Raw genomic sequence first — 21,829 nt, 5'->3', positions numbered from 1 at the left:
AAATAGCAGGGGTCCCAGGACAGATCCCTGCGGCACTCCAATATATATCTTGATAGACATATGCAGCTCCACTGTTAGCTTTACCAATATGCAACCTGTATGCTGGCTCCTTGTTCCAATGAATGAATAGTGTGAAGTTCTAATACTTAATTTTGGTTTGTGGAGGGGCACTGACAGTTTTAAGAAGTAGGAATCTTCATCTGTCAAGTTTTAATAGGAATTAACATTTTGCAAAGACTCATTTTCTTCAGTGCTATCTCTGTTAATTCCTATTTTATTTCTCTTTGAGTCTTATTTAACAATTGGTTCATCAGTTGTGCTTTTGGCACTGTAGTGTCAAAACAGCCAAAAGCCACTGACACTAGTTAGAAAATACTAAGTACTAAGTAGAAAATACTAAGTAATTGTCTCCTGTCTGAATTAAGCAGCATAGTGTCCCAAATAAACGAAGTAAATCAAGGCTATTTTCTTGATTTACTCATCTTTGTTCAGGAGCTGTATTAGATATTCTAGAGTTCTTCCCTGACTGTTTAGGAGAGAAACAGATGCTTGGCCTGGTCACTCATATTCTAGATGCACCATATTAATATGACATGTTTCTATTGTACAATTACAAAGACAGGCCAAGAGAAATGGGACAGAGTAATGACAAGTCTAAGTAAATGATTGACAGCAATTTTTGTGACATTAGAAGAAGTAACTCTTAAGATGCTGTATAATATACAAGAGATTACTGTCCTTAGGTGTTCATCTGCTTTTCATGTGAAATTATTCAAATGAAGGCAGAAATAAAAAGGGAATTATGATGTAAGCTATTTTTCTTGCCATTAGCAGCTAACTCTCTAATACAATGGATTCCAGTTAATTGAGACACATTGGGACCAGTACATTTTGGTCTAATCAAGCAGATGCCCCAATTAGCCGAATTTTCATGGAAATAGTTAAAAAGGCATTAAAAAAAGACAAACTACCGTAGATTTCGCACTACAGAGCACACCTGATTAAAAGCCGCTGGCTCTAATTTTAGAAATAAAATCAATTTTGTACTTGTACAAGCCGCACCGGATTTTAGGCCGCACCGGATTTTCGGCCGCAGGTGTCCCACGTTGTAATATGAGATATTTACACAGAAAGATATTACACGTGAGGATTTTTTAACTTTTAATTAAATCCATATGGTAACATAAACAAATACATATTGCAAAAGCTTTTTTTCGAAGCGTGCCTGTAACGCGGCTACTTTTAAATATACGTTGCGTATACTTTTTTACTGAACAACATTCCAATATCTCCTAACGACTGGTAAAAAATATATATACTGCAGCCTACCAGGAAAAGTTATTGATCGCCTTTAACTTAAAAGCAGCGTTTTGGCTCCGCCGCTCGCCCCCCGCCTTCCCGTTTATCGCAAACCGGTATATTTCCCACAAGACGCGGCGAAACCGGGTGTGACGTCATAGCATCCCGGGATGTAGTACAGAAAACAAATATAGTTAAAACACTTCTAACTTTAACTAACAAATGAATTACTAAGCGAAAATATTATAAACTAAATAACTGCCATAAAGGCAGCACAATGCTTTTCTTCGAGTGTTTTCCATGTTGATGAGGGTGAGTACAAATGACTGATTTACAATAATTTAATTGTGAAAGTGCGCTTGATTTATCGTACAATTTCATTGGACCTCTGTGAACTACTCATCAATTTTATTGGTCTACTGTTACGAGGCAAAATGTTTTTGGCGGCATGAAAAAAAATCATGCATTAGCCGCACCATAGTAAAGGCCGCAGTGTTCAAAGCTGTTCAAAATGTGGGAAAAAAGTAGCGGCTTATAATCCGACATCTACGGTACCATTTAACTGAGAAACAAATTATGTATTTTACATGAAATCCTGAATAAATTAGAACACTACCAAAACTACTACATTATGATAAAACTGCATTAGTTTTATAATAGTTTTTGATGGAGGAATTCATTCAGTGTACGCTGACGTATTCTTTTGATTGATTAAATGAACAAAAGCTAGTACAGATAGTGGACCTCTTTTAAACAGTGCTTTTGATGATTGCATCCTCTAAATCATGTCATTGTAACATTCAAGATGATTATCGATACCTTCAAATTCTTTGTAGTTCTTATCTTGTCAAAGTAGTGAAATTATTTCACTTTCACTCACGGCCATTTCTGGCATCTCCAAGCCTGAATGTTTGAAACCGCAGTGAGTAAAGCAATTCTGAATTATATTACTCTTTATTACTTGCCAACCATCAATGACAAAAATCACTACCTTTTGAACAGAAACACACATGCGACACTATTTTAAAAACGATCGCACTAAGTGCACTGTAGTGTCAAACAGCCAAAAGCCACTGACACTAGTTAGAAAATATTAAGTAATCGTCTCCTGCCTGAATTAAGCAGCATAGTGTCCCAAATAAACAAGTAAATCAAGGCTATTTTCTTGATTTGTTTTTGTTCTTTAAGAGTTATCCCAAGGAAATACCTGCCTGATTAACTGATGGCCCAATTTTACCAGAATCCACTGTATTGAATTTTAGCATTAAAATGCCAATATTCCACAACCTTGGAGAAGAAATTTCTGTAAGTCATTTACATTATCCCTTTAGTATAAGTGAAATGATTTTATCTTGAAAGAAATAACACCAATTATTGAAAATAAAATGGTGGTACCTCATTAGTGGTCCCTAATGATGAGTTAATTGGGAATATTAAGACTCAGACCAAAATTATCAATATGGTAAGCAGTAATACTAGATTACTGTTCATTGCCTCAGTTACTTTAGTCAGCACATAAAACTGGTCTGGACAAAATCACATAAGTGACCATTCAATCATAAGCACTTCTGGGTGCAATGAAACTGACAACTGCCACCATTCATGAAGGATATGTTAATTTGAATTGTAGCAAGGCAAGTAGAATACTGAAGCAGCCATTTCAATTCAGCTGCTAGCTTGAACATCTTAGCTTAACATTGGGCCAATAGTCAACAATATAGATTTATAATTTATAGCAGCACTCTATGGTAGGGCTGCAGCAATAGCACAGGAATCAAAATATGTAGTTTACTGCCAGCTTTTTAGTCCAGAGATGATCTAACAGCTGCCTTGTGTGTACTTAATGATACATTTTGGTTTACATCCATTTATTTTCTTCATTCTCATCAAAAAGTGAGATTCACATACAATCAAGGAATAGGAAAGACAGATTGAACACTGTCAAGTGACTGAACAAATTGGTACCCACTCTCTCAATTCTGACAATTTTAAAATTAATCCAATTGTCATATTTAGGAGTATTCTCATTGTTTTGGGGTTCACATCACCTGCCATGAATGCTAGTTTGTGTAGAAAGAACAATGGATATAGTCCACAGCAAATTTACCATGGTGGTCTTTTAGAGTAAAGACAGAAAAGTAACAACTCGTTCAGCCTTTGACAAAGTTAAACATCCCAAGACTTTTGATGGCTACAAATTAGCGCGGATGACCAAAAACTTGTTCAGAGAGGTAGGTTGTAAAGAGGGTTTTTAAGGGAATTAAGAGAGACTGAGACACTCTGGGAGGAAATTTCAGAGGTTCAGGGATTGACAGCTGAAAGCATAGCATCAGAACTGGTGCGATTATAATCAGGAATGTGCAAGTGGCTAGAATTTGAAGAGCACAGATGTATTTATACTGAATAACAAAGAATTTTAAACAAAACTCTTGCCAAAATAGCAGATGGAAACATGCAACTATAATGCTTGTGGAAGATTGAACCTGTTCCCAAACTTTACCACTGTTACTGTTTTCCTGGTTACAGAATTTCACAGGAACAAAAGTGCTATTAAAGTAGTGCAGTGAAGTGAGAAGAGCTGCTGCCTCATATCACCAGTGATTTGGGTTTGATTTTGACCTTGGTTCAGTTTGTATGGAGGTTGTGTGTTCTCCTAGTGCCTCTGAGTTTCCCCAGGGTTCTGATGTTCCTTTGCACATTTGAGGACATGCTGTTGGGGTTGATTAATTAGCCACTGTAAATTAATCTTACCAGGGGTGGCTGTCAGGAGAACCAGTGGAGAGTCGGAGCACGAGAATTATTTGCAGAGAAATAGGTGGGAAAATGGGACTGATGGGATTGCTCTAAGAGCCAGCATAGTTGATGGGCAGAATAGCTTATTTCCATGTGAGATATGAAGTAATTAGGAGGTAAATGAAATCTGAAATATCAGATTAAGACTGAGAAAAATATAACAATTGGCGGAGACATGAGATTTAAGACCAAAGTGAATAATTGCTGAAATTATTAAACTCAATACTGAGTCTGTCAGATTGTAATATGTCAAACTGGTGTTATGACCCCTCGCACTTCCTGCTTTTTCACTGATGACCTCACCTCTGCGAGGCCTAACCCCTTTGCCAGATTTACAAAGTCTGATTTGGTAGCCGTCCCTAGCGCCTCTACAGTCAGATTTCTCATAAATTCACCCACATCCATCTTTGCTGGTTTCCTGTCTGGCTACCTGCGTAACCAGATTTAAGTTTGGACTTACAGCCCGATTCACTGACCCTCCCCTTTGGTTTCAAATCCCGGATGAGCCCCCACTTGTTACGTTCCCCAGTAACCAGGTGACTTATCAGCAAAGATAGATGGGTCCGCTGAAGCCTAATACTACTATTTTCAAACGTTTTTATTTATAAAGGGGCACAAACGCATGGTTAATACAAAACATTCAGATCATGTACGTCGTCACAACTCAATCTAAAGCACAGGTATAGTAATAATCAATCAGAAATAAGCTCTATCGTTGTCTAGGGGTAATGTAGATATATATTGTTTGCTGGATATCTAAAAGTCTTTGCGGTCACTGCAGTTCCACCAGCTGCCGTTGTCGTGGTGTCGCGTTGGTGCACTTTTGTTAGAAAGAGAGAGAGAGAGAATGAAACATTTACCCGACAGGTTTTCCAACCTGTAGGAGGTAGTCGGAAGTCTCGTTGGGGAATGGACTCTCATCTGTGGCTTCCCCTGTAGCTAGGCCGTTCTTCCGTGGTGAGGTCGCCAATCCCAGGCAAGGAAAAAGACGCACACGAACCCCACCACCGGCTGTTGCTCTCAAAACGCTGTCGCAGGAATTCTTGCGTATCTTCTGGTGCGTCTCACGCCCTGCCTTGGCAGCCCACCTTTTACCTGGACGGGCAGGGTTGTCGATGTCCATTGGGGGGGGGGGGGGGGGTGAGGCAATCCTTCCCCCATCACACATTGCCCTGAGATTTTGCACGTAGGCCAGTTCCTTATCTCACAAAGGTGTCTCCCAAGACAATGGCTATGTCCAAGGCTTTTGTCTTGTTGAGCGACCAGCCCACTTTGCCCGAGGGCTTTACATGTGGTCTTCATGAGACAATAGTCAAAGAGTCGCTTTATTCTGCTTCCCGGGGGAACGTGGTCTTCAGCACGTCTCCCTCTCTCTCTTGGGTCATTTGACCCCCCCCCCCCCTTGACTAGGGCTCTTGCGAATCTCACAAAGGAGGGGGCTGGGGGTCATAACACTGGAAGATGAGATGTCATGGAAATTTATGATGCAGGACACTATTTAGTCCATTGTGTTATGTGTTGTTCAAAAAATTTCCACCAAATCTAAACCCTGTTTCTTGTATGAGATTCCTGTTTGTGCAGTTAACAGCTCTTTAAGTGCACTTCCAAATGCTTATTAAATGTGGTGAGAGTTTGTTTTCAAAGCCTAAAATTCTCCAGCTGAAAAAGAACCTATTACCCTGTTTTTGATCCTTCTACTCAAGGAAATAAGACCCTCCTATTTACACCAGTTAACTCCCTCATCACTTTATGCACTCCCATCAGGCAGAAGATAAAAAAGCCTAAAAGCATGTACCACCAGGCTCAAAGACAGTGTCTACCTGCTGGTATAAGACTATTGAACAATACCCTAGTACAATAAAATGGATTCTTGAACTCACAATCAAACCTTAATCTGGCCTTGTACCTTATTGTCTGCCTGCACTGCATTTTCTCTGTAGCTGTAACACTTTGTTCTGCATTCTGTTATTGTACTTTCTTGTACTATCTCAATGTACTGATACCCTGATACAATTAAATGATCTTTTCACTGTACCTCAGCATATGTAGTATTCAAGCTGTGACAAAAATAGTGTTGTGTACAACAGTTTGGCATTCTTCTTCAAGCTTGTGCTGAGTTTTATGAACCTCCTCTTCTGGAATTTGAGATCTCAGCATGGCAACAAGTGATTATGTTGCCATGTTAATAACCCAGCCATCTGGCAACAATCCAGAGATACAAATTCAAATCTTACCATAGCAGCTAGTTACTTGGAATTTATATAAAGAAATTGTCTTGATAAAAATGACCAGGAAACTACTGGATTGTTATGGAAACCTCATTAACAAGGTGTTTTCACTCACAGAATTGTTGCTCACTGGATTTTTTGTAAACTGTAAAAACTACAAAGACCTTCTGGTTCACTAACATCAGGAAGGAAAGCTACCGTCCTTTACTCGATTTGTCTGTTGTCTGACTCCTGATCATTAGCTTTATTGTTGAGTCCTAATTACCCTTTGCAGTGGTTGGTCAGCCACTCACTTATATCAGAACGAAGGAAAGCCAGACAAATCGTCAATATTAATGAAGGCACCAAATTCACATATGGCAAATTTGCTCCTAACACAGGTACCCAAACATCTGGCAATTGGTATCTAAGTTGCAAGATAACTAACAGACTGAACAAACAAAAGCCTGATATAGTGGTACTCACAGAATCACACCTTAAAGAGAATATGGTCAACTATCCACACATGCTCGGATAGTGACCAATCCAACAGCAGGATGGATCAAACAGAGGCAGTACAAGTTGGTATACAAGTAGGAAAAGTGTCACTAGATATATACAGAAGGCAGGCAGTGACTGAATAAACACTATTAAAACATAGATTGAGTCCATTCTACCCCTTGTGTCCATGCTTTTCAACCAATCTATTTGCACTGCAACCTATTCTCATATGCCCATTAAACAACCCTTCCACCATCATCTCCATTTTTCATTATTACTGCTCCAAACTTGCCTTTTATAGACCAATATTTACTATGTTAACTCATTCATAGATCATAAGAAACACATATTAACTCTCTGATTAGTTTTATCTTATATAATGTGGAGAGGGTGGCAATATGGTGTTGCATCACAGGGTTAGACATGATCATAGTATATGATAAAATAAATTCAACGAACCAAAGTCAATACCTGCTCCTACTTTCTACCTCTTTATGTTTCCATTTGGTTTTCCTTGTAAATCTTTTCATCATTTGTTGCTTTTCTATATTCTGATCTGTTACTTGTTTATGCACAATTATATGCCTCTTTTCTGTATGTTTGCTACTATCTATAATGTCTTTTACTTAACCATGGATGCTGGTTTCCCCTTTGGAATTTTCTTTTGCATTGCATTGCATCTACGATGCATTCCGAAAGATCCCCGAAAATGTGTGCCACAGCATCTAAACTGACTGATGTTTTAACCTAATTTGTCAGTTCAGTTCATATAGCTTTGCTTTCATGCCCTCATATAGTAATCAATGTAAAATTCAATCATTTCATTACTTAGGGTTGCCCAAGTGATTTAATAATACTGTCTCATTGCACAATACCTGTCTGGAGTCTGGAATAGCCTGCTCTCTGGTTGGTTTTAGAACCTGATGCTCTACAAAGCCTTTGATCGCATCTTGGTGACCTTTATTTATCTGATTTTTTTCCTATCTATATGCAGATTAAAATGCCCTATTTACTTCACCATACTTGACTACTCATAATTTCTTCTTTTATGCTCTGCCCAAAAACATGGTGACTATTCGGAAGTCTCTATGCCTTTCCCATAACTACTTTCGCATTCTGGTTTTCTGAACTCAGGAAACTTCTCTTTAATGCTAATTAGCAGTGCAATTTCCCCTAGCTCTTTTTCTAGCTCCACTTCCTCTTTTTAAAATGAAGTACCTTTTAATAACCATGTTCCAGTCTATGTTGTCCTGCAGCATGTCACTGAAATGGATATCAGAACATATAGTACTTATCTATTTCTATTTGTATTTTCTGTTTTGTTTCATGTGTAGATTATTTAGCATTTACTTTTTATTATTTTTGTAATCCCTAGCTTTATCTACTGATTTACTTTAGGAATATTTGCTCGCTTTTCCTTTATGTTTATCATCTCCAAGTCAAAGGGCTTTAAGGGAAAGACATACTGTTAGGAGTCAAACCTTGCAACAGAATGACGGGCAAAGATAGGTTGGAAGGTTGTGGTCTTCTCCCTGGGGTAGGGGAGTCCAGAGCTAAAGGGCATGGATTTGCAGTAAGAGGGGAAGGATTTGAGAGGGACCCGAGGCATAACTTCTTCATACAGACGTAGGTGGGCATGTGGAGTGAGCAGCCAGAAAAAGTGATTAGCTTGAGTACAATGGTATAATTTAAGAAGCACTTGGATTGGTACGTGGAGGGTTGGGGCCTAAATGGATATTGTCAAACACAAAGAATTGGGACAAGTTGGGTATACACTGTGGCTGGCATGGATTCATTGGAATGACAGGCATGTATCCATGCAGTACTGGTCTATGACTAGGACTGAGAAAACATGGAGATAATAGAAAAATTGTAGATGGAGCAATGCACAAAATGCTGGAGGAAATCAGTGGATTAGGCAGCAGCTAGGGATGGAAATATTTCAGGTCAAGGGTCTTCATCAGTCTCAACCCTAAATTTTACCTAACTGTTTCTCTCCATAGATGCTGTGTGACCTGCTGAATTCCTCCAGCATTTTGTATGTTGCACAAAAACAAATGTGGTTGTGCCTGCCTACAATACCAGCTCCAAATTAGCTTTGAAGGAATTCCAAAATCCAACTATATTCAATCATTTCATCAATAATCATGTTCCTTCATGAGATCAGAGGTAGGGTCATGCAATGATACTTAACAGTGTTTAATTGAAGCAGTCATGCCTGCAAAACCCAGACGATATCCAGCAATTGTCTGTTAAATGGCAAGTAACATTTGCACCACAAGTTGTCCATCTCCTGTCAGCTTGAAGCAGCTCGGTCATTGAAGCAGAGGTCATTGTCCTCTGACCTCTCTCATTAACAAGGTGTTTTCACTCACAGAATTGTTGTTCACTGGATTTTTTGTAAACTGTAAAGACTGTGGTGTGTGAAAATCCTAGGAGATCAGCAGTTTCTGAAATATTCAAACTACTCCACCTAGCACCAATCATCCCACGGTCAAAGTCAGTTAGAACATATTTCTTCCCCATTCTGATATCTGGTCTGAAAAACAACTGAACCTCTTGATCATGTCTGCATGCTTTTTTGTACTGAGTTGTTGCTACATGATTGGTTGATTAGATAATTACATTATCGAGCAAGTGTACAGGTGTACTAATAAATTGGCCACTGAGTATATATGGCTCAGAGCATTCTGACTTTATAGTTTATTGTTCCTCTGAAGATAAATAGAAAACAAAGGAAAAACTTTGAGTGAAATGCAGGCAGGAGTGATGCTAATTGTAAGTGCTTGACAGGTCACTTGCAGTATATTATCTACCTGTCCATTTATGCAAAATATTACTCACTAAAAGAAACTGCAGTGAGTTTGAATCAACTGCTTTAAACTAATTCTTAGAGGCCTGGAGTAACATTTCTGTTTGGGGCGCACTTCTTAGTAATTATGAAAATTTATGTAAATTTTGTCTGTTCAAAATTCCTGAAGAAGGATTTTGTGGTTGGCTTTGAAACTATGCAATTCAAATTAACTATTTGCATGCAGATATTTAATCTTAAGTGTTTATTCTCTTATGCTACTGGCAAATTCCAGCAAATTATAGAACTTCCCTTACATGTGATCTGCCCTTAGATTCATAAGCACTGGATTAGGCTTGACTATAAACAAATGCACATAGATAAAGCTCATAAAGGATTTCAGCCCGAAACGTCAACTGTGTTTTTTCCCCATAGATGCTGCCTAGCCTGCTGAGTTCCTCCAGCATTGTTATCCAAATAAATAAGTTTTATCTTGTTTGTTTTCTAAAATATTAACATACAATAGCAAATATCTAACAAATAGCTCTGTTAGATATATATTATTAGCCTTGTTTGCTACTTCCATATTCCTTGCTTAAAATAAATTATTGTTGCTGATGTACAAACACACGCACAGGTTCCAAAACCTTATTCAAATAGTCTTTTCATGTCTACTCGGAAAAACAAATTTTGTCAGGCTATTCTGCAATTGAGGTTATGATAGCTGACCTCATAGAAGCTTTCCCAGCAGATAACAAATAGGAGAAGTATGTGTGGTTAATATTTTTGACCTAATTTAAGTTGGGTGAACTACAGCATTAGCATCTGCCATTGTGGGTGAAAATACAAACTGGAGATTTAACACATGGTAACACCATCACCTGTGTAGTTGGAATAAAATATTTAGATAAGAAAACAAGAAATAGAAGCAGGAGTAGGCTTTTCAGAAACTCAAGTCTGCTCTGCTATTCAAAAGATCTTCTACTTCAATACTATTTTCCATACTATCCTTCCATTCCTTATTTCTGCTCTATCCAGAAAACCAATGATCTTTGTTTTCAATGCAATCAGTGACTGACCTTCTACAAGCTTTGTGGTGCTGGAGGGAGGGGGTGGGGTGGTGGTAGAGAATAACAAAAATTTATCACTCTGAGTGAACACATTCCTTCTCCTTTATCCTATATAGCTTACCTTTTATTTTTACTATGACACTCCAGTTGTAGCATCATTAACCAGGGAAACATACTCCCCATATTTACTCAGTCAAGCCCTCTAGTTTCAAACAGAGGTCTAGCTTACTGGGTCTCTCCCCATATAATAGAACTCTTATCCATCCCAGCAATCACTTTGGTGAATCTTCATTGCACTCCTATGAAATACATCATTGTTTAGGTAAGCAGAGCAAAATTATGCACAATATTCCACTTGTGGTGTCACCAAGACTCCTTTTATTGTAGTAAGTGTTTTACTCCTACATCCAAATCCTCCTCACTACTTAAGACTCTCACATCATCACCTTTATTCCTTCTATAATAGAAACCGAGGATTCACACAGCTGGGCCTCTGTCCCTGGGTTTTTTTTCCAATCACTGACTCCTTTCTTCCCGTTCACTATGGTCCGGTTCCCCATGCTCCTTTCCCCGACCGGCGGCCCACCTCCCCTGATTCTGATTTCCTTCGCCGTTGAAACAACCTTGGTTCTTCTCCCCAGGCTCACTTGAAGATTACCCGTTTCTATTTCCTGCACTCTGCTGAAAGCTAATAGCGCTCTATAAATCTTATAACTTCCACCGTGTAACATCCCAAAGCAAAAATAAATAGAAAACTGTGTTTAACATCCAACAGTCCGGAACACCTGCTAGTTGGGCAATACGGACACCTCCCTCTCCTCTGCCGAGTTACCCCTCCAATCGCCGTTCCTCGGTCGGTGCGCGCTGCCGGCGGGTCGGGTGCGCGCCTAAGGGGCGGCCCATTACATAAGGCTAATTATAGCCGCACGCTTGGCCACTCCAAGACATGAGACTTGCTTGAGCGCCCTGGCCCCGCTCCGGCAGTTCTGCAGCCGCGATGGCCGTGAGTCCTAGGCCGAGCTCGGCGATTACCTGCCTGATTCTGCTGCTGTTGGAGGTGAGGGGTTGCGACCGGGGCCGTTAGCACGGCGGGACTGGGAGGATGGAGCGACTGTTAAACCCCGGAGCAGCCGAGCTGGCAGCGAGGCGGCTCGGCCGATGTCGACAGTTTGAGGGAACCTTGCAGCTTGCGTCTTAATCAAACCGGCTGAGTCTGGCGGGTTCCGGGGAAGGACCCGATGCTTGGGTAGGAGCCCTCCATTCCTTTCCCTATCCCCCACTGTGGAAGAGCATTTGTTTCTGTGAACGCGAGATTGCATCCGCTGTAGGTTTTGTTTTAAACAGGCAATCCTCACACAGCGAGTATGTATCGTGGTCAGTGTGCAGAAACGGAATAGAGTTTGGGGCGACAAGCTATTCCAGATCTGGTTGGAAACTTAGTTATAGCCACAAATCATTAAACCCACTGCAATTTTACGACATCCGGGGCCATAGAATCTATTAATTACCCAGTTTCCCCGTTACATAAATGTCTGGAAACTGATTAGAACGTAAGTCGTGATGGTTTATCAATGAAAATATTTTTGTCATAGGTGTAGTTTGTATTGGATCGTAATCACAAATTTTATATATTCCTTCTATAAATGCTGGCACTTTCGTTATACCTTGATCTTGGGGTCGATATTTCATCTGTCATTTAAAAAATTTGTTTCACAAGTTTTTGCCATCAGATTAGACCATAACATGGAAATTAAACAAATGGCATTCTAGTGGATTAAAGCATTACTTTCACATTGCAGTTTAAGGTCTAATACAAATACTTGTTTTCAGAATGCCACTCATAAGACTAAATATTCCATGTGACTCAGTTTTAATAGGAGTAATAGTATGTGCCCCTCGTTTGTTGCAAGAAAAGTCATGGTTGTTATTCAATGGCAGCTGTTGAAAATTTGTTAGATCAAACTGCAGCATCAAAACTTTAAGCTAGCCTCTTGAAATTCATGTGAAAAAGTGGCTGTTTGAATTTGATACCCAGAATGCAAATAATATATGATATCTTTGGAAGTGAAGAAGATATTTGAATGTTTAAAACAGAAGATGTTGGAAGTCAGGCTGCAGTTGTAGGAAGAGAATTAGAGTAAATGTTGAGGTTGAAGACTTCATCAGAATATACAGTACTGTATTCAATTTGGAAAAATGTGCTGGATGTGAGTCTCATAAGTATATTGAATCTGCTACAAAATGCAGCAATGTAAATTTATTGACTATAATTTTGAATTAAGTCAATGGTTAATGGAGAAAAAATTGGAATGTAATTAGCAAAGCGGCACATCTATAGTTAAATAAAATAGGTAGTTCTATGTTTGAATTGTGGCTTTCTAGTGATATTATCTAAATGGAACAAAGAGTGATATGCTCACTGTTCTAAAGTAATCTGCTTTCCCTGATAGCTGTTTAAATATTGGGTTTGAGATGTATAGACCAGAGAATGCTCAGATGACCTTGTCTGTCAGAATGACCATAATTGTTTTTGACACAGACTGAAGAGAAAATGATTGTTCAACTTCCTTTCTTGATGGCTATTTAGTAACTGCAGCTGAAAGGCTGCATAATGACATCTGTGGTTGTTTATTAACATGGCTATAACACTAGATATATACTAGATAACACTAGAAGGGTAGTAGATAAAGTACCAATAAGGGATCATGTGACCAAAGTGGATAATGGAGTAATTTGACATTTTCAACTAGTTTTACTTCAGTATATCCAGTTTTAGATGTTTACTCACCAAAACAATTTCAGATGCTTGTGTTTTGGGAAATGTATGTTAAGAAATGGAAGTCACATTGATTTAAATGTAGATGAGTAAGTTTCATAGATAGGACAGTGGATTGCTGAAGGTAGTGCCAGAGATATACATATAGATACTAAAAGGTATTTTATTACAATTGAAGTCCATAGGATTAAAGAGATGAATGCAGCATGGTAAAGGAACTTAGTGAAGAACAGAAGTTCTTCTAATGTCCAATTTTCAGACTAGAGAGAAGTTTGCGATGTTCTCCTCTGTGAATTGGTGTTGTGACTGCAGGTCTAAGGCATTATGTAGCTGGCACTTTGAAGGGAGATTTTAATTTATTATTTTATTTTAATACTATTTTATGGTTTATAAAATATTTGAATTGCAATGAAATAGCATCTGGGAATTTGGCACTTCTAATTTTTTAAACTGGATCCTTTCTGGTTAATTTTGGTTAAAGTTGAAACTAATTAAAGGTAAACTCTCTTGACATTTAGTAATCTGACATGCACTTTTCAAAATGTCAATCAGTCCTCATCTATAAAATAAAGGCAACTTGAGTTTCAAATATCAAAAACATCACAGTAAATTATTTTTAGTTTAATTGAACGTGCATTTTTATGGTAAGAACTAGATGGGTGGTGTAAGTACAACCTAGGATCAATACCAGCTGATCCATGTGCATACTAATGGATCTATAATACTGTATAACCAAATATGAATTATTTGGCTGTATTTATTACAGTCTGACTTTCAAATTTGGATGCACTCCAAATAACAGATTTTCACTTATTGCTGTTGGACTGATATAGAATTATGGTAGTGGCCATGGAGCCATTGAACTTCAAGTGTATTTTGTATTGGAGTACCAACCATAACATCCGTAAGTACAAGCTGAAAATGCTCAGCAAATCAGGCAGCATCTTTGGTGAAGGAAAGATACTGTTTCAGGTCAATGACAATTGGTCAGAACTCGATTGGAAATTAGACATGCTTTAAGTTGCAAAGAAATGGGAACAGTGAAGGGAACAAATTGCTTATGATAGAATGGTAACAGACACAATGATAACACGGGGTGATTCTGGCTGAGCTTTCAGTTGGCGAGTTTGGGCTTCCGAACTGTCATAAAACAAAAAAGGGCGAAGACCAGCTACTGGAACTCCTACAGTTGCCTGGACAGGTAGAATGAGAAGTTGAGTGAATGTTTCTTGAGATAAAATTGTGAACTAGTGAGCTGGAAAAGAAATGGTCTCATTGGAATGCTGAAGGAGAAGAGGGAAGATGTTTTAGAATTTGTTAGAGATGAGAGGATTTAGAAGTTGCTTTGAAAATGAAGATAAGGAGAGCACTATGTTTCTGTAAGGAAGAAAAGAAATGTAAACAGAAGTGCAGAAACTGAAGCAGACTATTGCACCACTGTTATTCTTGCAATTTACTCCAATAAAAACATTTCCCATTTTATACATGAGTGAAGTGAAACATTGTTCTCTTAATTTTCCCAATTCTGATAAAAGATTATTCTGTCTCTTCATTAATGCTGACTGATGTACTGAGGCATTTCCTGCACTTTTCAGATTTGCAACATCTGCAGCTTTTTGCTTTGTTATCAGAAGTTAGTTGGAGAAAGCACCGAGATAAACAGTCAATAGTCTGGTTTACTATTGTCTAATGTGTGAATGTTGTCTTGGAAAAATTAGATTTATTCTTCAAATAATCCTTTGATTTGTATATTTCCCATCTGGATAGTCAGAGCATCCCTTGTTTTAACTTCTCATTAGAAACACTACTTTTGAAAAGGCAGTTGTCCCACTGCACTAAACTGAAATGGAAAGATTAAGCTTTGTTAATTAAACAATGATTTTTTTTTTTGAATCAGCTAAGTATTGTGAGCTGATCAAAAATTTCAGCCATGAATTATCAACCTATACCTTTCAGAGTAATTGACTGAAGATTTAATATGTTAATAAAAACTATGCTAAAAATGTGAAATCAGGCAGCACTGGGAATGAGAGAAAACAAACTGCAGGGAAGATGAAGGGAATGTCTGTAAGGTGAGGCCAGGGTTGCTTTGGTGATGAGCAGTTGATTACCGTAGATTCCGGACTACAGAGCGCACCTGATTTTAAGCCGCTGGCACTAATTTTAAAAATAAAATCATTTTTTTAAATGTAAAGGCCGCACCGGATTTTAGGCCGCACCGGATTTTCGGCCGCAGGTGTCCCACGTTGTAATATGAGATATTTACACAGAAAGATATTACACGTGAGGATTTTTTTAACTTTTAATTAAATCCATATGGTAACAAAAACAAATACATATTGCAAATGCTTTTTTTCGAACCGTGCCCGTACGCGGCTACTTTTAAATATACGTTGCGTATACTTCTTTACTGAACAACATTCCAATATCTCCTAACGACTGGTAAAAAATATATATACTGCAGCCTACCAGGAAAAGTTATTGATACCTTTAACTTAAAAGCAGAGTTCGCTCAGATCCAAAGCCGCTCGCGTAATCCGCTCCCCCCCTCCTTTCCGTTTCATCGCAAACGGCATTTAAAAGCAGATTTCGCTCGGATCCAAAGCCGCTCGCGTAATCCGCTCCCCCCCCTCCTTTCCGTTTCATCGCAAACGGCATTTAAAAGCAGATTTCGCTCGGATCCAAAGCCGCTCGCGTAATCCGCTCCCCCCCTCCTTTCCGTTTCATCGCAAACGGCATTTTCCCACAAGACGCCGCGAAACTGGGTGTGACGTCATAGCATCCCGCGATGTAGTACAGAAAACAAATATAGTTTAAACTAAGTAGGGTAGGTAGCACAATGCTTCGAGTGTTTTCCATGTTGATGAGGGTGAGTACAAATGACTGATTTACAATAATTTAATTGTGAAAGTGCGCTTGATTTATCGTACAATTTCATTGGACCTCTGTGAACTACTCATCAATTTTATTGGTCTACTGTTACGAGGCAAAATGTTTACGAGGCGGCATGAAAAAAATAATGTATTAGCCGCTCTGGATTATTGGCCGCAAAGTTCAAAGCTGTTCAAAATGTGGGAAAAAAGTAGCGGCTTAAAATCCGGAATCTACGGTAGGTCATCTGATTAATGGGGAAAATCAGAACATAATCTATGAAAGAAGGGGAGCTTAGAGCGTGAGGATATAAAGGTATGTAAAAGTTGCAAAATGTGGGGCTAAAGGACATACCCAGAAGGTTAGGCTGTGCTAATGGAGAAAGAAAATTTTGAGTTAGTAATCTGACCAGTTCTGATAAAGAAAGCAATTAGAAGGCTGAAATTGCAGCTTTCTGAATGCTACCAAATTCTACAGTGTTCTCAGATAGAAGATGAGATGCTTTTTCTTAAGTTTTCATGGGCTACATACAGGTCAGGGTGGAGTGGATGCAGGAAGCTCATCATCACTCCTGCGGACTAAATGCAGAAAAAAAATTGAGTTTTATTTTCTGATGTAATTTTGTACTTTAATGTATTTTTATTTGCTGGTATAATTTAAGATGTATGTTAAGATGCATTGAACAGAAGTTGCTATTTCTATAGTCTTAATTTCTCATGACTTATCCACTGCACAATGGTGAATGAGTACTAGAAACATTAGACTATTGAAAGAGCATAAACAATATTTCCTGATAGTTCTGTTCCCTCTCCCCTCCCCGGTCTTGCTTCTATTATTAATAAAGTTGTTTTAATTCTAATCTGTCCTGTCTAGGCCAGTGTAAAGGAACTCCTAACCTCATTTTATTAAATTAAGGAAATTGCAATTGGTCAGGGTTGCTGCTCTGATATCCAAACAATAATTACAATGGATAATCTGATGAGGGATTTGGATTTGGTGTGATACTCCTTTTCAAGCCTTTGATAGTCTAGTCTACTTTTGTTTGATTTCTTGTGCACCAGTCAGAATATATTTAGATCTTTTGAGCTTGAGTACACCCATTCCAAAAACAAAACTGTGCATATTATTGCCATATTAGATTCCTTTTGTTAAATTGTAGATATGCACCTTGAGATATTTTGTATCACCACATTGCCTTTTTATAATGGTTCCGCATCACAAAAATGGTAGGGTTACCCCCCCCCCCATTGTATTTTTTTATGCATGTTAAGTAATCACAATGATTTCCATGTAGCAAACAATGGCTGAACTATGTGACCAAAGGTGTTGACTATCCATTTGGAGTTCCAGCTCTTTTAAGTAAGCTTCTTGTTTCTCTTACATGGGTCTTTTTTATGTTAGTCTGGGGTGGGGAAGAGAGGCATGAATTTGTTCCATTTAAATTTTTTTAAAAACTTTTTCAATGCAATTGAGTTACAATCTTCTGAAGTGATATACTTTGGAAGTCTAAACGTGAAGGCAAAGTTCAAGCTTAATGGCAGGATTCTTAGTATTGTGGAGGAACAGTGATCTTGAGGTCCATAGATCCATAAGAATTGCTATGCTGGTTGGTTAAGAAATCATATGGTGTGTTCATTAGTTGGGGGATTGATGTCATGAGCTGTGAGCTGTCATGTAGCAGCTCCATAAAACTGGTTAGACCACACTTGGAGTATTGTTCATTGCTGGTCACCTCATTATAGAGAATATGACTTGCGTGGAAAGATTGAGAAAGGGAAGGCTTTTCTTTCTTTTTTTTTATTAAGTGCAGTCGTGAACAATAGCCCGATCAGAAATGCCGATCAAGTCAACTAGTTCCCAAAGAGAACTCTGATAGGCCAATCAGACGGTTCACTGCTGCTCAGTGATAAAACACAAAAAATCATATGTACAATTAAGAAACATTAAAAAATAGTAGAAATACTGGAGTCATGATGAAGTCTGCTGGAGAGAGACAATTATACACATGCTGTGCTGTCTTCCATAATTCAGAGAGATTGAGGGGTAAGGTTGCAGGGTGACAAAACGTGGCAGGATTACTTGGAAATAAAAACTAATCCTTACCGGGAGAAAATAGTGCCTGATCTTTCCGCACTGTTCTCCAGCAGTTTAAGGACTAAGTCCAGCTGGAACATAACTCACAAGTGCTCTTGAAAGTCAGGTATTAACCCTACCTACCAACAACCAAGCATTGCCATCCTGGTCTCCTTCATGACAGCTTATGAAGAAGCATGTGATTTCCCTCCCAGAGATGATAGGTGTTTGTGCACTTGACACTTGAAGGCTCTGGACCCTCATCATCGCAGATGTTTCCAACCACAGCATCTGGAAGGCTGTTCCAAATTCTGATAGCACGGTGAAAGAAGCTTCTATCCATTGTGTAGGTTCTCGCATCAGACTTAGAAACAGCATGAGCAGACATAGATAAACTTGATCGTGTGGTGCGCCGTCTCTCATAAGATGAAGGCAGCATGGCGCGAAGGTCTGCAGGGCTGTGGCTGGTGTGCATTTTGCATAGCACAGTATCTGCAGCAACCTGTCATCTGTGGTGTAGGCTACTGATGGCTAGCTTCTCCTGTGGTTTCATCTACACCTATAATCCTGAGAGCCTTTCTTTGAATGGAATCAAGCTGGCTGAGGACACTCTGTGAGGCATTCATCCATGATAAGCAGGCACACTCCATGAAACTGGAACAGGCAATGAAGCTTGTTTAAAAGTACAGAAGGGACAAGCAGGATGGCCATTGTTTGGTGTAGGTCATTTTGTCGTGGTTTCTCGTGCCCCACAAACGACCAGGAGACGCAGAAGATTCTTCAAGAAGTATTAAACTTTAACTTTAATCCACCACTATTGTTTCTACCCATTGACTTAATCTTGTTCTAATCTACATCTCTTAGCTACCTCTCATTAACACACCATTGTCTTCTACATTCTTAAGATTTCATTCTCCTTCTAAATTGGATACATGCATAGCACATAGCAAGTTCAAAGCTGACTACATAGTTTTGGTTACACAGCAAACAATGCAACTTTTATACAATATATCCCCCCTTTGAGACCCATAGGGTCTCACACAGAGAAAGAAGACTAAGAGTCTGCGCACAAAAACCCCAATAAACTCAAGCACTTATTCCCAAATCTCGGGTTAAACTATAATTTTCTGCGCCAAGACCTCAAAGTATTCTCTCCCTGTTACTCTGGGCCGCTGAGCCAAAAACCTGTCCCTTTGTACGTGAGACGGAAAAAAAACTCAGAAACCCTTACAATCTACTCCCACACTGTCGTTTTGCTCTTGTTCATCCTGCAGGTGTTGTAGGCTGTAACGATACATTTTCGGTGTTTCTTTCTCTACTAAGCTTGCTTCAGTAATTGCCACGAGCATCGGAAATTGTTTGGTTGCAGCACGCACTACAAGAGACTTGAGACAAGGAAGAAAACAGCACAGCTCAACAATACAATACTGACAGTTATTGCCATTTTAGTCATCCATGCTCCCCATCCTCCGAGTCTACTTTCTAACCAGTCAAATAACTGATGTCCGAACCCTGCATTCTGTGCGCATACCTCACACTATGACAAGACAAAGTCCACTGAAGCCTGTAAATAATGTGACTAAAAACCATCCTTCTTTATTTTCTTTATCACTTCCCCCCTTGCACAATGGTCAATCCCATGCGCTTCTGAAATCAGAATCGTCAGTAGAGGGGTGGGCGCTACCAACAAACCGTCTTCCATGCTCCACAAGCCTTCTGGGTTCTGCTTGGCCCCCCTTCGTCTCCACATTGTCTGTTCTGCCAAAGTTGCCTTAACTTGTATTTCAATTACCTAGGTCCTGCCACAGGTTCTGGAGCTAGGCTTACCTGGGGGGCAATGACAGCTGATGTACATCCAGACGCTTTTCTGGCTGCCTTGTCCGCAGCTTGATTTCCCTTTGTTATTACATCATTTCCCTTTTTATGTGCCTGGCATTTTACTATAGCCAATGCTTTAGGTTTCATCATGGCTTTTATTAAGTCTAGAATTCGCTGACAATGTTGTATGGGATCTCCACTGCTTTTTTAAAAACCTCTCTGTTTCCACACTGCCCCGAACAAATGGCATACTCCATGAGCAGATGCAGAATCAGTATAGATGTCTACTTTCTCACCTTCCATCATTTCACACGCAGCTGTCAGGGCTTTGATTTCCGCTAGTTGGGCGGAACACGGTTGGGGACAGGACTCCATCCTAATAATCTTATAGCTCGACTGATCCTGCTGCACTACTGAGAACCCTGCATGATTTCCATCATAATCCCTATAACAAGAGCCATCTATGAACAGAACCTTTTTATCTGCATCCTCTAGTGGTTCTGACCGTAAATCTGCTCTCAATTTGGCAAATGCCATCGTCTTCCCGACACAATCATGGGGTTCTCCTTCATAGCCCAAAGGGACAAAATCGGCTATATTACTGGTAGTACATCTCTGTATAGTTATGTCTGGAAATGTCAATAGCATCTGATATGCTGCTATCCTGGCTGGCGTCAGCACAAATTTCCCTCTTTCCAGCAATTCTGCTACTTTGTGGTGTGTGTACAGAGTCACAGGATAGCCCAGGGTTACAGATGATGCCTTTCCATATGCATAGTACAGCGCCGCCAATCCCTGATAACAGGGTGGATACCCCTGAGCCACCTCATCTAGTCTCATACTGTAGTATGCTATCGGCTGCTTTGCTTTTCCTGTGCCTGGCTCCTGTGTTAGAACCGCTGTGACGTAACCCTCCTGTCGGTTGGATACATACAAATGAAAAACCTTCTCGTAGTCAGGCAAAGCTAATGCTGGTGCTGACTGCAATTCCTGCTTAATAGTATTGAAAGCTATCTCCGCCTCTTCATTCCACTGTAAGCCGTTCTTCAAATTTGTATGTCCTGCTTCTTTCATTATCTTTCTCAAAGGTGCCACAATCTCAGCATATTCTCCTATCCAATCTGAGCTGTACCCTGCCATTCCCAAAAACGTCATCATCTGCCCTACAGTCTGGGGTTTTGGGGCCTTAGTTATTGCCTCAATCTGATCTGGTGCTATCGCCTTCACTCCCTTGGATATTACCCTGCCTAAGTATTCCACTTGCTGCGTGCAGAATTGCAGTTTCTTTTTGGATACTTTATGTCCTCCGTGTGTCAGCTTCTCTAACAGAGTTATAGTGTCCTGCTCACACTGTTCCTTACTGTGGGAGCAAATCAACAGGTCATCCACATACTGTAACAATGTACTTTCCAATGGTATGCCCTCTAGGTCTGCCTTCAACATCTGATTAAAAACGTGGTGAATGTTTAAACCCTTGCGGCATTCTGGTATAGGTATACTGAGCACCTCTGTAAGTAAATGCAAACAGATACTGACACTGGTCGGCTAGAGGAATGCTGAAGAAAGCCGAACACAAATCAATCACTGAAAAGTAACTTGCTTCTGGTGGAACATTAGTCAAAAGCGTGTG

At 39.5% G+C, this 21,829-nt stretch overlaps 1 protein-coding gene across 2 annotated transcripts in view; it reads left to right on the top strand.

Moving 5' to 3' along the window:
• The first annotated feature begins 11,529 nt into the window (after positions 1–11,529).
• Positions 11,530–21,829, top strand: part of vopp1b (VOPP1 WW domain binding protein b) — a 48,900-nt gene continuing 38,600 nt past the window's right edge. Inside the window, exon 1 of one of the 2 annotated variants that reach the window (XM_073054399.1) lies at positions 11,530–11,718. In XM_073054399.1, coding sequence (XP_072910500.1) covers positions 11,659–11,718 — 60 coding nt within the window. In that variant the 5' untranslated portion in view covers positions 11,530–11,658. Of the gene's footprint in view, positions 11,719–16,256; positions 16,307–21,829 lie in introns of those variants that run through there. The other variant, XM_073054400.1, reaches the window with a different exon arrangement.

The sequence above is a fragment of the Hemitrygon akajei genome, chromosome 8 (genome assembly GCF_048418815.1).
Source record: "Hemitrygon akajei chromosome 8, sHemAka1.3, whole genome shotgun sequence".
Lineage (NCBI taxonomy): Eukaryota > Metazoa > Chordata > Chondrichthyes > Myliobatiformes > Dasyatidae > Hemitrygon > Hemitrygon akajei.
The sequence above is the reverse complement of the archived record's forward strand: the minus strand, read 5'-3'. Positions and strand labels throughout refer to the sequence as shown.